The following is a 22,506-nucleotide window of genomic DNA, read 5'->3' on the forward strand; positions in this document are numbered from 1 at the left end:
CTCCACTTTTAATTACTCTTCACTGTCATATTTTGTGTAAACCTATACACACTTCAAATTACTTCTAAAATAAAATGGTGATAAGATATACATTTTCAAACCTCTCTTCATATGAAACACTTGAAAAGTTATTATCAGAGTAAATTTGTTTTCATTTAAATCTCAATACGTGAACTAGTTAGTTGAATACATGTCTTCTCCCATAAAATTAAGTGTCTTAATTGTGATACAATTTAAATTAAAATGAGCTGTTCTTCTCTAGTTCCTTAAACATCTGTGTCCGTGTGAGCTTAATGACCTATCACTTGCATGATGACTAACATGAAAACAAAGAGACAAAAGATAGCACAGGTAACTTTGACCCCAAACAGACTAAAGGAAGAAGGTCCAGTGTGTTTGACCATACGTGTTCTCAGGGGTTTGAGGATTCTATCTCTTTGAGTAAGAATGGCTTTCTGTGCCCCAGTCCATTTCCCTGGTCCCTGTAGACGGTACTGATATGGGGTACAGGGCCCATAGAAAACCTCTCTGGCCAGCTTTGTGTCCCAAAGGAAGAGAGAGAACACATTGGGTTTGGCTCCTAATTCAGATGCAATTTCATCCATGTAGTCAATATACCGCACTCGATGTGTATCTCTTGAGCTTTTTACAAACCTGGAAGAAGAAAAAAATGTTAGAAGCCCCATGCTAGACTCGTCACTCTTCTCCCCTAAGTTCCCATTGGACTTTATTTAAGCTTTGTTTATTGACTTCCTTATTTTCTACTTATTACATCATCTTAATTTAATACACATGCTTCAACTTCCTTAGAATACAGTCTCTAAGCATAAGATATGAATATATGAGATCCTTAAAGTTCCCAAAGCACCTAGTCGAGTAACATACGTATAGAAAACGTATGAACGGAATGGATGAAGTCTTAGATATTGCTCCCCCTTCCACAAACTGAATCCAGTTCCATCACATAAACTTTAATTTAGTAAGAAATAGATAAGTAAATTATATAGAATGTTAAGTTCTATTGCTCACTTCATGCTTCCGAGCTATGTGAAATATCTTTTTAACATATTGATTTGAGGTATAAGTTCTGCCTTTTGTAGCCTGCCTTACTACACCTAGACAGTCATAAATTAGGTTTGCTTACTTTTATTTGACTTGTTCCACATACTTGGAAATTGAAAACCACTCTGCCAAATCACTCTTGGGTAAAAAAGGAAACAAAACTGAAATTATGGATTATTTAAAAAATATCAAAACTTTTCAAAATGTTGGACAGATCTAAATTAGGATTATTCGGGAAAAATAGAATGAAAGGTAAATGAGACTAAGCAAAGCAGCAATCAGGCATTAATGAAGGCGAAGGCCTAAATGAATGAAAAGGAGGAAGTGACAAATGAGTTTTTTAGGTGGTTGTTTAAAAAATAAAAATAAATAAATGAGACACATCTTTTGAGGGTCTAATTGAAAAAGAGAGAACATAAATACCACACATATAAAAATACGTAAGAAAGGGATTTTATACAGAGATATAATACAGATTAAGATAATACAAAATATTATGTATAACTATGTATATGCTTAAAATTTGCAAAATTAGATAGAAATGATCATTTTCTAATATAATATACTTTTACCTCTGACTCAATAATAGAATAATGCAACTAGGCTTCATCTCACCCAATTCTGAGCACTAACATCATACTGATACCCAAACTGGGTAAAGAGCCAACAAAGAAAGAGAATTATAGGCCAGTATCCTGAATGAAACATAAGTGCAAAAATTCTCAACAAGATTCTAGCAAGCTGGATCCAACAACACATCTTAAAAATCATCCACCATGAATAAGTAGGCTTCATCCCCAGGATGCAGGGCTGGTTCAACATCCACAAGACCTTAAATGTAATTAAATACACCAACGGATGTAAAAAGAAGAACCACATGATTATAGCACTAGATGTGAGAAAAGATTTTTATCAAATTCAGCATCCCTTCTTGGTAAAAACCCTTGAACATCTAGGCATAGAAGGAACATACCTCAAAATAGTAAGAGCCATCTACGATAAACCCACAGCCAGCATATTGTTAAATGGATAGAAATTGCAAGTATTTCCCCTGAAAATCGGAACAAAAAAAGGCTACCCACTCTCATCCCTCCTGTTCAACATAATGTTAGAGGTCCTAGCTAGAGCAATCAGACAAGAGAAGGAAATTAGGGATATCCAAATAGGAAGAGAGGAAGTCAGATTATCCCTCTTTGTTGACGATATGGTCTTACACCCAAAATCCCAAAGAATCTATCAAAAATGTCTTTGCACTGAAAAAGGTCTTTGGCAAAGTCTCAGGTTATAAAGTAAACATGCAAAAGACAGTTGCATTCTTATACAGCAACAACAAACAGGAAGAGAACCAAATATAAAACACAATCCCACTTACAATAGCCACAAAAAATGGAAATATCTCAGCATCTTCCTAATCAGAAAGTGAAAGATCTTTAAAATGAAAACTAAAAAACACTGCTCAAAGAAATCAAAGATGACACAAACAAATGGAGAAATATTCCATGCTCATGCTCATGGATAAGAATAATCAACATTGTTAAGATGTCCATCCTACCAAGGCAATCTACAAATTCAATGCTATACCCATTAAACTACCAACCTCATTCTTCTCACACCTGGAAACAACAATACAGAAATTGATATGGAAACACAAATGATCACAAATAGCCAAAACAATCTTTAGCAAAAGAAACAAAGCAGTAAGTATCACACTTTCATACTTTAACCACTATTATAAGGCTATAATAATCAAAGCAGTCTGGTATTGGTACAAGAACAGGCATAAGGACCAATGGAACAAGAAAACCTCAATTTCTCAACCAACTCATCTTTGACAAACCCTCCATCAACAACCACTGGGGAGAGGAGAACCTATTCAGTAAATGGTGCTTGGAAAACTGTCTGACCACATGCAGAAGAATGAAACCATACACAAAAATCAACTCCAAATGGATCAAGACCTAAATGTAGAACCTCTAACTTTAATAATCTTAGAAAATGCAGGAGATACCCTTATGGAAATCAGAATAGGTAACCAATTCCTGATCAATACCCCAAAAGCCCATGCCATAGGAGATAAGTTAGACAAGTGGGATCTCATCAAACTGAAAAGTTTCTGCAAAGCAAAATAAACCATCAAGAGAGTGGGGTGACAGCCTACAGAATGGGAAAAATATTTGCCAGCTGCTTATCTGACAAAGGCCTAACATCTAGAATCTACAAAGACCTCAAATGTGCCAAAAAACAGCCTCTTTAAAATGTGGGTAAAAGACATGAACAAACACTTCTCAAAAGAAGACATACAGGCAGCTAACTGACATGTGGAAAAATGCCCAACCTCGCTAATCATCAAATAAATGCAAATCAAAACCACATTGAGATACTACCTGACTCCAGTAAGAAGAGCTATCATTAATAAAACAAAAAACAACAGATGCTGGCATGGATGCGGAGAAAAGGGAATGTTTCTACATTGTTGGTGGAGGTACAAAATAGCTCCTCTATGGAAAAGAGGGTGGCGATTCCCAAAAGAACTGGAAATTGACCTCCCATATGACCCAGCAATCCACCTTCTGTAAATATACCCAGAGGAACTTAGATCACTCTACAAAAAAGATATCTGCTCATGCATGTTTATTGAAGCACTATTCACAATAGCAAAAACATGGAACCAACTCTGCTGCCCATTGAAACTGAACGGATAAAAAAAATGTGGTACATATACAGGATGGAATATTGCACAGTCATGAGGGAAAAACATATGGTCTTCGCAGCAACTTGGATGGATTTAGAGTCGATCATGCTCAGTGATCTATCACAGAAAAAAAGAACTGAGTTCTTTGTTCTCACTCACAAATGGACTCTGAACATTTACCATAATACTATAAGAAAGGTATTGGTGGTAGCCAGAAACTGCCAGGGGAGGTGGGAGAAGGCACAGAACACCAATTAGGGTACCTAATCTCAAACCAGGTGAAGTGGGTCTAAGGGAAGGCCCAAACTTTACCTGTATGATGGCCACTTGTGTACCTAATCCTGAACTGTACTTTATTTCTTTAAAATAAAAAAAAGAACGATGCAACTAAATTAGTAATGAAAAAGACAATGGGACATGTGGTCTGAGAATTATTTCTAAAATAAGTACTAGATTCTAATATTTATATCAATTTTTTAATTTCAAAATTTTGAGTATCATAAAATCCCCATCTCATTTAAGTCTATTTAAATTGTTTCTGGCTTTGCAAAAGCACTACAGGTTTTTTTTTCCATTCATTTTATAAGGTAAGTATAAGCTCGATAACATAATATAACAAAAATATAAATAAAGGTGAATAGAAAAAGAAAAATCACAGACCAATCCCATTTAGAATATAGCTGAAAAAATTATAAATGAAATTTTATCAAATAGAATTTGCCAGTATTTTAAAATAATAATATACAATGAACAAGTAGTTGTTATTCCTGGAAATTAAGAAATGTTGGTATTAGGAAATATATTGCTATGGTTCATGGCATCAAGTCAATGGTGAAAATTCATATCATTTTAGAATATGGTAGAAAGGCATTTGATGAAATTCAACATACATTTCTTTTCATAAGATACTGGAGGGACCTTAAAAAAAAAAAGCATTTTTTTTTTTGAAGGGCAGGTTCTTTGTAATACAGGCTTCCCCCACTAGGTAAGTAACCCATCACTATCAGTGTACCAGCTAGCATTTTGTGAGAGGCTCTGTTCAGCTTTGGTGATTTTTTTTTTTTTTTGAGATTCTTTTAAAGTGTTTTCCCATTTCATGATGGGTGATTTACAAGTGCACCTGCCCTCATCACACTGAGTGTTCAGTGTTTTAGACCCAAACCAGCATGACCTCTGTCCCACCCTCCCTATTCGCCAGATGTCGCCCTGAGCTACCTTTTTTTTTCCCAGATGAAAAAATCTTCAAAGGGAAATGTTTTGCCAACGTGGGAGAGGCGAAACAAAAAAATGACAGAAGCACTAAAAGGCATCAAAATTGACAAGTTCAAAAACTGTTTTGAGCAGTGGAAAAAGCATCTCAATGGGTGTATTGTATTAAGCAGAGAGTACTCTGAAGGTGACTGAAGTTTAAACATGTAAGAATAAATACACATTTTAAAATAAATTAATTCCATTTTTTTGAAGTCTCCCCTCCTAGGAATAGAAGGATATTTTCTCAACCTCCAGCAGACAAAATCATACTTAATGGTGAAACACTAAAGGCAGTCTCTACAAAATCAGAAATACAGCAAGAATACTGTATTTTTTATAAGCTAAGATCATCCTTTAAGTTACAGCCAAGCCGGGCTCAGTGGCTCAGCCTGTAATCCCACGCCTTTGGGAGGCTGAGGTGAGTGAATTGCCTGAGCCCGCGGGTTCAAGACCCGCCTGGGCAGCGAGACCTCATCTCTACAATAAATAAAAAAATCAGCTGGGCGTGGTAGCGTATACCTGTGGTTCCGGCTGCTCGGAAGGCTGAGGCGGAAGGATCGCCAGAGCCCAGCAGGTCGAGGCTGCAGTGACCGGGAGCGGCCACTGCACTCCAGTCTGGGCCACAGAGAGACTCCAACTCAAAAAAAAAAAAGTTACAGCCAAAGTAGGAATAACAAAAAAAGATATAAATATAGAAAAAGAAGAGTCAAAATTAGTTATTTTCATTGTTTACCCAGCAAACCTCAGATAATCAAATACATATCTATTATAATCAATAAAAAAGTAAAATAAAATCTAATTGCAAAACAAATGCACACAAATCAATAACTTTCCTAAAAACCAGAAATAACAGTTAGAAGAGAAAACTCATTTATTTTAGCAACAGAATATAAACTACTAAGTATAAACTTAAGTAGTGACATGGATCATAGGAAACATAAATGACATTTACATATCTTATTTAGTCCTACAGTTTATGTGATGGGTCTAATAATGAAATTATAATAAGGTTATTTTACCATTTCTCTCAAAGTTCTCCTAAGGATGTTCTTAGAATGTAAGTTTATTGCAAAGTGCAGAGAATAGGTGTTTAACAAATTGAATAACTGTGCATCTTTTAAAATTACCCTTTATTTGATTATATATTTGAAAAGTATTTTTCTTTTCTTTAAATTCTAAAATTTAGCTAATTTCTGAGGTAGTTTTTGGGATTTCAGTTCTTACAATGAATAAAGGACCTCTTCTCCTGATTCTTGATGTTGCCCAGTCTTGGAGACTATTCATTGAGTAGATTTAACATTCTGTGGCTGGTTCAACAAGTGATGGGCCTTGTGTTCCATAACCAGGCACATTTTACAACATACCCCGTGCCCATTTTCCATCATGATATCATTGAACCAAAGCTGTCTTAGGCTATCTCATTTACATATAATACTACATAATGAAAACAATCAAATATCTTCATGTAAACAGATTTCATTTACTTTAATTAACAATTAAGTTTCTTACTCTTTTTCCATTTTCTTTCTCCTTCTGTTGATGTCAGCTATCATGTCACTTGCTGAGGGTAATTTTTTCAGTCCTATTAAAAAGAGAAAGAAATATTATGACTGTCAAGAAGGCTGAGGAATACAAGTAAATAAAAGTAATTGTTTTGAAAGAAAATGGTTATAATAATGAAGTCTTTATGAAAATCATAACTAAAGTCCTTTATAAAAAAATCCCAATGATAATATTTTCCTTTTTATCATTCTCAGGTTGTCAGGAAGAAAAATTAATCTTCTTTAGGAAAAGTAGATTTGGAGTTGTTTCTCAGTTTAAATCTATCATCAAAATTCTTGAATATTAGATATCTCCTTTGGTATTATTTTTAATCTTTCAGGGATCCTCACACTGTACTGTGACCTGTCTCAAAAGTCCCTTTTATTATCTGAACAAGCCCTTGCATCGAGCTTACATCTCAAAAACAATATTTCTCAGTCTGTAGAGCAATTGAAAAAAATCTCAGTTCTCACTATATATTCATGAAGTATGTAGTGATGGAAAACATCCCAAGACTGCAGTAAGTGTATCTGGCCAGAAGAAAAGTAAGTAATAAAAAAGAGGTGGTGTATGTGCACGTGTGTGTTTTGGAGAGAGAGAGGGCATGACAAAACAAAGGTCAGAGTGGGAAAAATGCAATAAAATTAGGGGGGCAGAACAAAGAGAAACAGGACTATTGGTTTCTAGATTATTCCCCCATTGCTTCATCAGGTGCCACATCCCTGTTGGTTCAAAAGTATGATCTACTCATGAATACTGTAAAATATCTTACAAAGCATAATTTAGAGGATGAGTGTGCAAAACATGAAAGGAAGAGACTTGTGGAATAGGAAGATCATCTAGTATATTATAGTGTTATTTTACACATATGCATATCTTGTGAAGTAGCAATTATACTACTAGGTATATACCCAACAGAAATGTGCATGTATGTTCAACAAGACAGGTGTTAGATTGTTCACAGAACCACTGTTTATAATAGCTTTAAATGCTCATCAACATAGAATGGTTAAGTTGTGGATGTATATGCATATATCCATATATAGAATGGATAAGTATATAGATACTATATAATGGTAAAATGAATAAGTACAAATTATAAATGAATCTCATAAATATTATGTTGAGTGAAAGAAGTCAAATACAATACAACACATATTGTGAAAAAATGAAAACTAACTGTTACTATTAGACATCAGGATAGTAGTTACCCTTCATGGTTCTGGGGACAATGAGACTGGAAAAGACTGCAGGGAGCTTCTGAGTGCTGCTCATGCTCTGCCTTGTTGTTGTTATTTTTTAAAAAATCTAAATGATGCTTGAATGGGTGAGTGTGAGTTCAATTTGTGAAAATTCAGTAAGCTGTACATTTATGCTATGCACACTTTTCTATGCATATATTGCACTAAAATACATCTTTAGAACATTTTTCATTTTAGAGAAAGGTAATTAGGCACAAGTAGAAAACTCTAAATACAATAAACATGATACATGACTGCATAACTGTTCTCTTATATGACTACCATTGTGACATCCATTTGTCACCTTTCAGAATCCCATTGGTGTTACTAATTGGTGATCATATTTCTGGGCATTGATTTGTGGTGGAAGTCAGCAAAGAAAATATTTACTTGTTAGGGGAAAGAGAAGTAAGATATATACAAGGAAACCAATATACCTACCTAAAGTAGTACTAACTATAGGATTTTTGAGTGAGAATAAAATGAGCTATTACTAGAATTGACTTCACTGAAGAACTAACCACAAGGCTTCAGGAAATAAAAGATGTAGGACATAGGCCAGGCTCGGTGGCTCAGCCTGTAATCCCAGCACTTTGGGAAGCCAAGGCAAGTGGATTGCCTGAGTCCCCAAGTTTGAGACCAGCCTGGGCACCTTGGTGAGATCTCGTCTCTACACTGAATCAAAAACTAGCCAGGCATGGTAGTGCTTGCCTGTAGTTCTGGCTACTTGGACGGCTGAGGCAGAAGGATCGCCGGAGCCCAGTAGGTTGATGCTGGGCCATGGAGTGAGACTCCAACTCAAAAAAAAAAATAGGACATAGAAACAGCATAAGCCACCTGGATATGTACTTGAGTCTTATTTAGTGAACAGCAGTACATCTTATAAATTCTTGACTTGTGTAATTGATGATTTTATGTCTCACAACATAGAAGATTCAAAGTATCTACTACTTTGTATCACATTCTGACCCATTAGGAAATATTTCCTAATTAGATAGAATTCTGACTTCTTATTAATTAGAGCATGGATAACTTAATACAAGTTGTTTTTCAGTCTGAGGGAAAATTCTCCATGTAATTCAGTTTACTCTGATGCTCAGAAACTACAATGCAGTTCTGCCAAACTTGATCTTCATTTCTTTCTGGTACCAATTTTTTTTTAACTCAGAATCATCAATTTGAGTAAGATCTTTGGAAATGAGTCAATAATATGAGTCAAATATTTGATTGGCCAGCAAAGTGAAATAGCTTCACAACCTTTCTGAAATGTTTGTAAGTATGCTCCTCCTTGTTTGTTTCCCTATCTTCCCCATTTTCTGTTTCCATGAAGTCTTACCCTAAATTAGCTGACTGCTGAAAAGAACCAAATGAATGAATACCAAATACCCAAGTGTAACTTGATTCTAATTTCATGCTGTTGTTTTGAATTGGGGTCTTATTTTGTTACCCAGGCTGGAGTACAGCGGCATGATCATGGCTTACCACATCCTCAACCTCCTGGGCTCAGGAAAGAGTTCAAAAGTAATTGATTTATAATGGTGAAATTTCAGACACTTTGATAGAACAAGGGAGAAGGTATGTTGAACAGAAGATCTGAATTCCCTTAAAACCTCAGTGCATATTTAGGAAGCTATTTTGCTCATGTGAAAGACCAGCACTTACCTTTGAATACTTGTACAGCCCATCGGCTCTGGAGTTCTGAAGTGGGAATGGTGGCTCCCACTGGCTGAAGAATGCCAATGAAGGCTAGTGTTGGTTTCTCCAGCTGAGGGGGGAACATAAATTTAAACATGGAATGTTGGCTGTCCAAAATTTCTGAGTTATCCTCCAAGAAAGGGAAAGAGAATGTGTAGCCTGTAGCAAAGATAACAGCATCAATGTTCTCTTCAGTGCCATCTTCAAAGATGGCTGATGTCTTGGTGAACTCTTTCACATTTGGCTTCACTAGAATTCTTCCAGAAATTATATGGTTGGGCAGATCATCACTCATAGTAGCCTGATGGCTGAGAAATCTACATGATAAAGAGTGTAATGTAAAAAAGTGAGTATAAATTTTCTTCATAAAGAAGTTGTGGTAGGTAAATGCTCAGAAAATCACCACAGTATTTCAATAAATTTTATATTCCTTGTTGGGGTTCCTAGAAAAGCAATATCACTTATTGGTTAAAAACTTGATTTTCAGAGTCAGAACTGGACTAGTACTGGTCCTCGCACTTACTACCTATGAGACTGAGCCCATGGACAAGTCATGTAACATTTCAACCTCAGTTTCCTAATCTTTAAAGCCGTAATAATGATACAGAAAGCAGATCAGATTGAACTAATCAAGTTATAATACACACTAAATATATTTCTGGCTAATAACATTTTTACCAGGAATAAAATGTTGATTTTTATCTAGTTGCACTTGATACAATGTAAATATTAATACCAGTAAGTCATCAATGTTTTTCAAGGGCCTACAGGGGACAATTGCATGATTTTAAGAGTGAACCTTCATTAGGAAAATTGGGATTCAGTGACACATAGAACTTGATAAGTTTAAGTTAGGGTTTGAGCTACAAACTAGTAGCAGGAAACCATATTCTCAGGTCTACTTTACTGTTAATACACATTTCTTCCACCTTCTGAATAGATTTTCCCTGGAAAAGAAACTGGAGTCACACCTTCTGCATCAGTAATTATGTTTTTTCCTCCAGATACTTCTTTAAACTAATTTTCTGTTTTCACTGATCCTCCATTAACAAGTTGTTTTGCTTAGATTTATATTTCAATACAGGAAGCTGTAAGTATTTTAAATACAGAGAAGAGGACCAAGAATAGATATGTGAGTAGCACCAAGTTTTAAATGACAGGTGGGGAAAAAAAGAAATAAAATGGAAAGGTGATCACAGAGGTAGAAGAACAAGAGGAGGAAGATATAGGATGAGAGGAGTGACTAGGGTGTAGTGGAGTGAGAGAGTAAAGGTAAGAGGTTGCAGTCACAGAAGAGGTCCTGGAATGATAGCCATGTGTTCTGTAGTTCCAACTGGTAAGTTCCAGGATGACCATGACTGTGAATGGTGCAAGCAGAGTACAACAAGAGGCCAGTGCAGTTGAGAATGTCAAGGGGTTGCATTGCATGAATATTGGTCAATCTACATACAGACATTGAAATTGTCCTGGCTGATGGCAAGTTTTAGGGTGACAATGGAATCATAGTCTTTAATGTAGGGAGTGAAGAGGAAGCAGTTGCCAGATGATAGTGAATAAGAAGAACTAGTGGGTGGCATAGTTAGATGGAATGAGTCTCAAATAAAACAAGTATTCAAGTTTGTCTCTATTCCTCTACTCCTCACCCCTTCACCTTTTTTTAAATCTTAGTAGGATGAACATGAACAATTAGTAGAAAGGAAATAACTTGGATATTTCCAATCAAAATAAATTATACCAAGTGTTAGAATAACCTATCTGTAACATAATTCTAAATCTAAAGATAGTTTATAGATTCTGCTTAGTCAGTAACTTAAAAATATTGCTTGCTCGTTTTAAATCCCAGGCCTTACCTGTGTTGAGGCCATAGCCCATAATTGGCATGATTGAACCTTGCATTTAGTTTATTTTCTACCCATCTGTTGATCATGAATGTGGGAAAAATTTTTTCAAGTATTCTATTATAACGGGTGAAAAGTGTGGTATCCAAAGGATTCCCATTATCCCAAACCCGGTTCCATATCCATGCGCCCCGTCTTGTGCTGAGAAAGACCTGTAAGAGAGAAATTGTTGCCAAGTGACAATTTTATTTTTTATCAACCTTTATCCCAGAAGCTCAGATGTAATTTTTTCTGAATTGTCAAGGGGACAGAACTTCTGGCATCACTTTGCCCACCCGCCTGATCCTCTTCCTCCTCTTTCATTCTACACATTTCTCAGGTCCGGTTATTTAAAGTCCTTTTCAATTCACTTATTGTTTCTCATTACCTGTTTTCATTTTAATGTTCACTATAGCTGTGCTAGATATCTGGAATCTGTTAAATCTCAGAATGTGAAAAAAAATAAGCTATGATGTTGAGAGTTGGAGGTTAGTTTTCATGTTCCCTCTCATTTCTATCATTCCACAGTTCAGATGGATGGGAAAATATCTGGATTGCAAAGACTGAGATAGCAACACAAATACAATGTTAAATAGCACATTGGGAAGTTTTTTTCACATTTACAAAAGGAAAATTCAATGTGAAAAGTATGAAGTCCATAAAAAATAGAGAACACATTAAATCTTTTTTTTTTATAGAAAGGAGGGAGGCCAAGAGAACTTCACATATTAATTGAATAAAAAATTTCCAAATCTTAGAAATAAAGCAGGAGACAATTCACAATTGCAAAGATGCAGAATCAACCTAAATCCCATCAGCCAGTCAGTGGACAATGAAAATGTGGCACATATATACCATGGAATACCATGTAACTATGTAACAGAATAAAATAATGTCTTTTGGAGCAACCAGGGTGGAATTGCAGAGCATCATCCTAAGTGAAATAACACAGGGACAGAAAACCAAACCCCACATGTTCCCACCCATAAGTGGGAGCTAAATCAGGGATCTACAAAATCATGTAGAATGGACATTGGAGACTCAGAAGAGAGAGGGTGGGAAGGGGAAGGGGTATGAAAAATTACCCACAGGGCACAATGCGCACTGGTCAGGGTGGAAAGTACACTCAAAGCACAGACTTCTTTACTACCATACAATGTATCCATGTGACCAAAAACCATCTGAACCCACTAAAGCTTTGAAATGTTTTTAAAAAAGCAGAATGACTTCCTGTTTTTACGAAACCATTATTAACAAGTTCATCCAAAATTTAGTTTTTACACAGGACAATGCATATGCATTTTACTGTGCTATTTGCTATTTGTTTAGTCCAGGTACCATAAAGTTGCACATTAACTTGTAGATTTTTGTTCAGTAGAAAAGACAATCTAAAGTTTACAATGTTATGCCATTATACAACATTAACCAGTATACTATCTATTAGAAAATTTGTTTCAGCAATCTTCCAATTATTTTAATTTTATTTGTTGAATTTTCCTTTTAAACAGACTTACTAGCTCACTGATCTCACAATCAAATTAGTTTTAAAAAGTATTTAAGTGTGTTGATTTAATAATCATATGAATTTTCCACCTGGGGAAGGGCAAGGGCACACCTCATCAATAAGGGTACCTGCACAATGAACATTTGTATACCTAACCTTGAGTTGTACTCCACAATTTCAAAATAAAAATTAAAAGAGGAAGAAAAAAAAGGAATGACATGTTGATACAAGCAACAACTTGAATTGATCTCATGAAAAATAAAAGACGTTTTAGAAACAAAATAATAAAAGAGATGAAAAACAACAACAAAACCCCAAAACAAACAAACAAAAAAAGGAAATATCAAGAGTAGGAAATGTGTCTTTTTTCTAATATTCACCAGAATCTTTTCTCTGAACTAAAATGGTTTAATATTATGCCCGTGGTTAAACATTTTTTATTCTCTATTTTGAGCCATTTAACTGTTATTTTCAAAAAGTCAACCTGGATGGAATTAGAGTCTATCATACTCAGTGAGTTATCACAGAAACAAAGATCTGAGTACCACATGTACTCACTCATAAGTGGACCCTGAACGTTTATCATAATTCTATAAGAAAGGGATTAGCAGTAGTGGGACACTGTCAGGGGAGAGAGAGGCATATAACATCAGTAAGGGTACCCACACTTTACGTGTACGATGACCACGTACGTGCCTAACCCTGAATTGTACCCCACATTTTAAAAATAAAGTTTAAAAAAGGTTATAACCTTCTTATGAAAATAAAATCACTAGCTTGTGAGGTCTTTAATCTCAGAGTTCACAACTCACTTGTCATCGTATCTTATTTACAGTGCCTGGCATGAGTAAGGCACAGTAGAATATTTGACTCAGAAGGCAACACTCAGAATATTTGACTGAGCATCACTCCTACAGACTTTAAGTACTGAAAAATGTGTCTCTTCTTTCTGGAAATTCTGAATCAGCACTGGAAATTCATTTTGAATTTTGAAGCATGATCTCTCTATGCTCTTTAGGGGCCAAAAACTCCCTACAGAGGGAGAACAGCTCCTCTTTTCCTACTCTTCATGTTTTCAGTCAATGGGAACCTGTGTAATTTCTGACCCATTCCCAGCAACTTACTCAGGCATCAGCAGTTCATTTTTACTCTTGTTTGTATATAATTTTTTCTGTTTAATCTTTATTGACAGTAAGATGATTTTGGTGTTTTCTGTAAAATTAATTTCAGTTTGAAAATTACCATCTCAATACCATAACTACCCCTAGATAATTCCTAAGTTATCTGACTCTAGTTTGGTTGTTTTCCTTCATGACACCAGTGCATTATGATGGAAGAAGGATATTATTATTTTGGTGTTGTACATTCTTTCACTTATATGTAGTAAGAAGAAAAAAGTGCCACTGCTAGGTGGGAGAGCTACCAGTCAAGTTTGGGGTACCACTGCTAAAGCAATAGCAAAAGTCTATACTTACCATGGTCCATGCTCTGCAAGTATCACCGTGTAATGTTGATACACAAAAGAAGAGAATCAGTTTATAAAGCCAAACCTGTTCTGCAACACGACTGATCTCTCCAGCCACATCTGCTCCAGAATTCCCAATGCCAACCACAACAACTCTCTTCCCTACAAAATTGTCTGGATGCTTGTATGCCCAACTGTGGAGATACAGGCCTCTGAACTTCTTGATTCCTGTGAGGAAAGGATAGAATCCCTCAAATCATAGGAAAGACTGCTTTGCAAAATTTATTTGTAAACTTAAAGTTTATATTACTTAAACCCCAGTCTTTGTTGGTTGTATATTTTTCAGTTGCTGCCAATATTGCAATACAAGATTATCCAATGAACAAAATATCCAATGGCAGTGATGATACGGCTAAGGCCATAATCAATGCATATCAATATTTCCTTTTAAAAATCCGGTTTAAATTTGTTAAGTATGATAACTCTTGTCACTTTAGGAGGTTATTGTCTTTTTCTTACTTTCTACTGGTATCTGAGGAACTGTCCTCCTGTTTTTGTGACTGTGACTCTGAATGGATTTCAAAAATATGTAAAGATATTTATCAATGTAGTACAGTGCTGCCTAAAAAAATAGTGCAAACCTCATAGGCAATTTAAAATTTTCTAGTAGTGATACAAAAAAGTAAAAAATATTAACTTTAAAGATATATTGTATTTAGTCCAATAAAAACTGAGATATTATCAATATGTATTCAATATGCAAAGTTATTAATGAGATGCTTTATACAGTTTTACTTTATTTTCAAGTTCTTTTACACTAAAAGCACATCTCAATTCATAATTTTAGCCGTGTGCTTCCTCACGTGGCACACCTTCGACTGGGAGTGAAGGAACAGAGATAGTCTTAGTTTCAGAACATTGTTCTTAGACTTCAAATTTTCCCCAGAATTCTGTATCTTAACAAAGTTCTCAGTAGTGACATCTGCTAAAAGCTACTTTGTTGAACAGTGAAGAACTAGAATAACAAAAATTTCAAAGCATCTTAAAGAAAAGTGATTATTTTTCAAATATATTATGACATACAACTTTAAAATATTTTGGGAAATTATGCCATTTATTGAATCTTGCAATGATCTCTCAGATATCTTCTGAATTTCTATCCTCCTCTTTGAGTTCTACTACCGTTAATAGAAGCATTTACTAAAAGCCTTCATCATTGTCTCTTTAATAGGTTATTAATAAACCCTCCTTATTAATCTTCCTTCTTTGCCTCCTCCTTTCTTATCAATTAATCTTTCACACTGCAAGAATGATCTTTATGATATAAAAAATATGATCAGGCATCTGCTCCTCAAACACAAACACACACACACACGCACGCACGCACGCATGCACACACGTATGCACACGTGCATATCCTTCAGTTGTCTTTCATTGACCTCTGCATACCTCAGCTGCACATACAACTTGCTCCAGCCCCATTACGTGAGGGCTGTTCTTTGAGCGTCCCTGACTATTTCATACACTGTGGGTTTTCACATACTTCATCTTCTTCCTGAAATGCCTGCTCCCAGAGCTTGGTTTGCCAGAGGAACTCTTAGTTTCTAGTTCAAATGATATTTCTGTTATCAGATCTTTCCTGACTATTCCTGAAAGTCACTACACCCTCTTTTGTATTACCATGGTACCAGTTACCTGGTAACAGTTCCGTTCAGTGCCTAAAATCCTGCAGGCATTAGATTCTTAGAATGCAAAGATTTTTCTTGTACACTCATCAGTTAAATACCTGGAAAATCCTTTAAGGGCAAATACTTTTCAGTGTAATGGCCAGTGCAAATCATAATCCCATCAAAGACATAGGTTTTCTGCTTTCCATCAGTTTCTACCACAACATTCCATTGGCCAGAGGATGAAAAATCAGGATGCTTCCTCACGTGACACACCTTCGACTGGAAGTGAAGGTACAGAGACAGTCTTCGTTTTAGAACATTGTTCTCAGACTTATATTTTTCCCCAGAATTCTGTATCTTAACAAAGCAGGTGGTACCTTTTGTATTCATAGATTCTGGATCTGTGCGCACAAACTTCCTAAAACTATCACTTCTCAGAGATCAAAGTACCTTGCAGAACAATATACGTTATACATTTTTTCTTATAACTTATACTCTATATTGATAACATTAATTTAAAACTAGCTTTCAGGTTAAAAGTATGAGGCAATGCTTTTCCTCTTGGGGGAAAAATAAGACCTTCCCAACACTTCATGCATCTTGAGATTAATGGGAGACACAATATTTTTTCAGGATGGTGATGGAAAATGCAACTTGAAAATATGCCTCAGCTTGCTCTGGCTTGCACCAACTTTACCTTATCAATCTGTAGGTAATGAATATGGTTTTCGTTTCTTACCAGAAACTGGATGTGTTTCATAAGGCCAAAGTGCCTGGTGTACATTCTGAGATACTCCATCATTTTGGAGTTGTGCAAATAATTGGGATAATGATCAGGGAAAGGGTAGTCGCTGAAGGCTGTCATCTCCTTAGAGGTGTTGCAAGTCAGAGATTTGTATATCCCAGGCTTTCCACTTTCAGGTGTTTTCTGTAGGAAACAAACCAACAACTTCCAGAATCCAGTAACACAACAAAGAGTATGTTAGGTGTGATCATACATGTAGTGTTGGGTTTATTTTTCTTTGAAAAAACATATTTGACTGTCAGTTTTCTGCAGTATTTCCCATCAGGATGGAGGCATTGGTTCGCTTCCTTATGAAGAGACTTCTTAGTAGTTTAGAATCCTGTTTTTAGTGACAGACTTAAGGTAATACCACTAATTATAACAAAATAGGAGGAAGATTATGGATACTAAAAATACATCAAAACAAACAAAAAAATGTTGAGAAGAGAAACTTCCAAATAATAAAATAGGCATCATAACTAAGGGAATTTAGATTAAGAGAAGGCCATGGAAAAAAATACATGATTTGAGATTTTAAAAAATCATGCAAAGTTTATGTTTATTAAAATATTAAGGAATAGGGCAGATGTGGTGGCTTTTACCTGTGATCTCAGTGGTTTGGGAGACTGCGGTAGGAGGATTGCTTGAGACCAGGAGTTGGAGACCAGTTAGACAACATAGCAAGACCCTGTCTCTAGTATATGTATGCATTAAGAAAGATGTGTTGTGTTGTATTTCAGTAAGATATATTATTTATTTTTAGTTTTTAATTTCAAGGATGTGGGGTACAATTCAGGGTTAGGTATACAAATAGTCATTAGGCAGTTACCCTTGTTGATGAGGTGTGTCCCCCATCCCCTGGCAAAATGTTTTATTTTTAAGACTACATTTAGTTCCGTCTGTTCATCTGGGATATTATTTATTGCTTTAAGCTATGCATGAGTAAATTATGATCCCACACACCTCTCTTGGTAAGGGTAGTTTTTGTAGCATCTAATAAGCAGCACAAAGCAACATGAAGTGGGTGATCCTATGGTAGAGAGGGAAATGTCAGATCCAAGAGTCAGGAGATCATGGGTCTTATTACCAAGTCTGGCAGAGGCAGAATAACTATGCAAACTTTATGAGTCTCAGCTTTCTCATCTGTAAAATTTGCATACTGATACCCCAACAATTCCATGTGGGGTTGTTAGGGAAATGAAAGAGAATAGGATTATGTAAGCACTTCAAAAACTTTCAAGTTTATATGAAGGTAAGATACAATTACATTGAAAAGAATCCTTAAGGAATATGTAGTTTGCATTTCATCAGAGTTTGATTTCTTAGTCAGAAAGGAAACATCTCTTCACCGTACACAGATAATCAGACTTTATGAGACTATTTATTAAATTACCTCATATCTCCACAGTCCTCCAATGTCATTGCTTTTTTCAAAACACACAGGCTCTAGTCCCTCCTCCAAGCAGCTCTTAATGGCACCTAATCCGCTGACGCCAGCACCAATCACTGCAATTTTTTTCACTTGCATGGTCTCTTGAATAAAGGAGAGTTCTTTCAGTTTTGTTTTGTTGAACAAGATTAAGGTTTATTGTCATGTCAGTGTCCCCTTTCATTTTAGCATTATCATTATTACCTTTGATAGAAGTTTGCTTGCTTCCATTATCATGTCTTATTTTGGAATATATATTATACTATATATATTAAGGTCATTTTATGAGAATCTTAAAAGATTTGTCTCATGTAATCAAAATAAAAATTGCATGAATTTTTAGCTAATTCAAAATCTTTTATTGTAGAAATATCTCAGATTTTTTCACATTCTATTAACTTTGATATAAAAATACAGTTTTTTATATAATGAAGGTAACTTCAATATAGCATGCTAACTAACAACTATAGAAGTGCTTAGGACTGACCAGAAATGTGCATAGAAATGTAGTGTTGGGTCTTAATTCAAAGTCAAAATAGGAGCTGTCCTCTGTAAGACATTCCTCTATTTTGACCTAATTAAGTCAAATAAACAATATTTTATCACTGCTATTTACCAGTCCAGAAATGGAAAAGAACAGAACCACTGAACAACAATTTCTTTTGTCTTCCCTTTTAGCATAAGGACATGAAATATTTTAGTGCTCTTAGTTTTGATGGCTGTGGGGAGAAGCCATTAGAAAGAGAGTATCCATCTCTGTTGCATCAAAGCTAAACATCTCTATCTGGCTTTCAAGGCTCTTAGTAAATCTGGCTTCACCCCACTATTTGATCCTAGTTCCCACTCTTTGACAATAACCCTTCCTCTATCATCTAGCTAAAGATGAACTCTCTGAAGAATTTATTCTCCTAGGCAGTTTCCAGAGTCTAGACTTGAGGGAGAAGACTAGGAATCCTAATCCTATTCTGGTTGTGGGGTTAAATTCAGCTTGATTAGGAAGAACTTGTACTTTGGCAATAAAACCAATGCTGCATTTTAATGTCCATTTTTCTTCTATACCTATTTCTCACTTGTTAACTCCAGTAAGAAATGTATTGCCAGTATCCCCACATTCATAGCAGTTAGTTATATGTGCATTTCCCTCAAGTAATCTTTCTTTTTCTTTTGTAATATAGAGATTCCATGTTTATTTCCAAATGGAGTCCATCAAAAAATTTATTCTTAGAGTAAAACAAAAGTCACAATGTCTTATATTTTATATGCATTTAATATCTAAAACATCACCTATTCAAGTAGTTATCCTAGCTTATGAACTATTACAATGGACAAAAATCTTTTTTATTATTTTTTCTATTCCACAATTAATACTTCCTTGCTATTTAAAAAAATATAACAAATTAAAATAAAAACAAAAATTGCTGTTTTTTAAATCAACCTAGAGATTATTCAGTATATATAGTTTTGGAATTGACCTTTCTCTTTCACTGTCTATATACGCATACACACGTGTGTATATGTAATTTAAACATACTTTTGATTGCATGTAATCTACTTTTCCATCTAACAATTTTGCAGATGTATTTCCATATGTAGTTGATCCTCTATGTTTCTGGGTTCCACATGAGTATATTCAGAAAACCATGGATCAAAAATATCACCCCAAATAAAAAATAATGTAAAATTTAAAATACAGGACTACTACTTACATAGCATTTGCATACATTGTATTAGGTATTAGAAGTAATCTAGGGATGATTTAAAGCATGTGGGAGAATATGTGCATTCTATGCAAATATATGCAAATACTATGCCATTTTATATGAGGCTCTTGATGATCTGAGCCTTTTGGTATCTTAAAGTAGTCCTGGAACCTATCCCCCAAGGATGCTGAGGGGCAATTGTAAATGAAGGCTCTCAGGAAATATCTGTCAAATAAATTAATACGTTTTACTAGCTACAAAAATTTCCATTTAGATTTTTCCAGGTTTCCACTGTTCATTAAAAAAAAGAAAAATTTTCTTACTTTTAAAAAGCTTTTTCTGTAATTCCAAGATATATAGTTGTTGTGGAAAATAGTGGTTGAAACCAACACAATAAGAGTTCAGGGAGTGGAGATGGACAAGGCAGAAACATCAACAGCCCCAGCTTGCTAATCACAATCTTCTAATGCACCGAAGGAAGGGTTGTTCAACTTACAATCTTTGAGGAGGAAGATTGTCCCCTTTCTGGATTCACGTGATGTGCAGCTGTGCCGTTGTGGCCTCCTGTCGTAGGTCCCTTAGGCTGGGTTGCTTATGTACCAAGAGACTGTGTTGCCGGAGACAGAGTCTTCTCTCTTTGCAGGTCTGTCTTCTGTGGTCCCCACAAGGCGTCCTCTCACCCTCCAGAGGAACCTTGTTGCTGCCATTGTTGTCCCATACTCAATCCACTTTTATACTTAACTAGTTACTTTTTTTTTTTTTTTACTGGAAGGGCAGGATCTTTGTACCTGTTTCTGGAAGGACACATCCTTTTTTCTTGGAATATGATCACAGCAGATAAAGGAAGACTATTTCCACTTAACTGCTCTAAATCACTTCCAAAGGAGATTTCTCTTCAAGTTTTCCTGTTGGGGCTCTCTAGAGTAAGAGAACCTCTCTTAACAAATTTTGTCAGGAATCTGCAAAGGCAAAGCGCTGTTCTTATTACCAAAGTGATGTGTTCCTTCCCTTATGTATTAGGATTCTCCAGAGGGATTGAACCATCAGAATATATATATATATATCCTCCATATCCATAGAGATAGATAAATAGATAAATAGATAGATATAGATGAAAGGAGATTTATATAGAGAATTGTGCTTACGTGATTATGAAGACTGAAAAGTTTTACAGCATTTACCTGGGTGGTCGTCAGTATATGGAGTCCAAATGCTGGAGAACTTGGAGTTCTGATGTCCAAGGGCTGAAGAAGTGTATCACAATTCCAGGAAAGAGAGAAAGAAAAAAATTCGCCTTTCCTCTGCCTTTTTGTTCTATCTGGATCCCCAGCCAATTGAATGGTGCCCACTCACATTGAGGGTTAGGGTACCTATACAGCTCACCTTAAACCATACTTAATCTCTAAATAAAGACAATAAAAAGTAATAGCTCAACCTAACATGATACAACTATCCTGTGCATGACCCAAGATGTACTAATTCCTTCTCCAGAAAAAGAAGTAAAGTCCTTGTGTTTACTTATCTTCTGATATCCCATAACTTAAATACTATGAAGTAGAATTAATATTTAAATACTGATGTCAAGTCAATAAATTTTATGCTATATAATAAAGGAATAAAACAGAAACAAATATATTTGTTTAATATATGTATGTATATATGCAATACACAAAATAGCAAATATTCATGACAAATATAGTTATTTTTCTGTAACTGGTCATGTAGTCATAGCTGGCATTTATAACTGCCTTCCTTCTACTACTCATTCTGCATTTTCTTTGCCTTCAGAAAGCACCTCAGATGTTTGTAGCTCTTTACCTGGTGGAGTGACCCAAACCTTCTCTCCTGAGGAGTCTGTGCTATTTATAGTCTTGGCCTGAATGGGGTTGTTGTAATTTCCCATTGACCTTACTCACAGGGCATGGTAATACTAAGAGACACCCTAAAGGATCTCCTATATTCCAGATATACTCTTCCTTACCTCTATTGTGGAACAGCTTCCCTGTTGTAGTAGGGGCCAGTCACTCCAGCCACATTGTAACTCCCTTCTTAGCCTGTTGATTCATAGGCACAAGAAGCCCAGAGTGGCTGGGTGACAATCTTAACTTTCAGTTTGTTGTGTCTTCCTCTGGAACAAGGTCTCTAGACCTGAAAGGCATAAAGTTACAAGAACAGGAAAGCAAACATTTTTGCTAGTGGATTACTGGGGTAATGGTGAGTGGTGCCACTCCCAATTCCACTCCTTGATTTCTGGACTCATGAATCCTTGCTATGGAAGAAAGAGTATCACATATTGGGTACTGATTCAGAGTATCTACAGCCTTCTGGAGAACCTTGCCACAGTTCTGCAAAATATTATAACCTAACTGGTACTGTAATTCCAAAAGGCCATTCCTCCATTCCATCAAACCCATGGCTTCAGGACGATGAACATGGCAAAATCAGTGAATTTTGTGAACATGAGCTTGTTGCTGCTCTTCTTTGGCTGTGAAGTGAGTTTCTTGGTCAGAAACAATGCTGTATGGAATACGCTGACAGTGGATAAGGCATTCCATAAGTCCCCATAACTGCATGCAGTTTTGGTAGAATCACTG

The 22,506-nt window shown here is 35.7% G+C and overlaps 1 protein-coding gene across 1 annotated transcript; it reads right to left on the bottom strand.

Moving 5' to 3' along the window:
• Nucleotides 1-290: 290 nt before the first annotated feature.
• LOC103274677 (dimethylaniline monooxygenase [N-oxide-forming] 5-like) lies at nt 291-18,311 on the bottom strand. The gene is made up of 8 exons (XM_008072108.1): nt 18,177-18,311; nt 16,739-16,927; nt 16,116-16,278; nt 14,415-14,557; nt 11,334-11,533; nt 9,451-9,800; nt 6,515-6,587; nt 291-654 (listed from the first exon to the last, which is right to left on the bottom strand). The coding sequence occupies exons 1-8, from the start codon at nt 18,309-18,311 to the stop codon at nt 291-293; spliced, it is 1,617 nt and encodes a 538-aa protein (XP_008070299.1).
• Between the last annotated feature and the right edge of the window lie 4,195 nt (nt 18,312-22,506).

This window comes from Carlito syrichta, unplaced genomic scaffold (genome assembly GCF_000164805.1).
Source record: "Carlito syrichta isolate Samal-C Ts95f unplaced genomic scaffold, Tarsius_syrichta-2.0.1 Scaffold314851, whole genome shotgun sequence".
Lineage (NCBI taxonomy): Eukaryota > Metazoa > Chordata > Mammalia > Primates > Tarsiidae > Carlito > Carlito syrichta.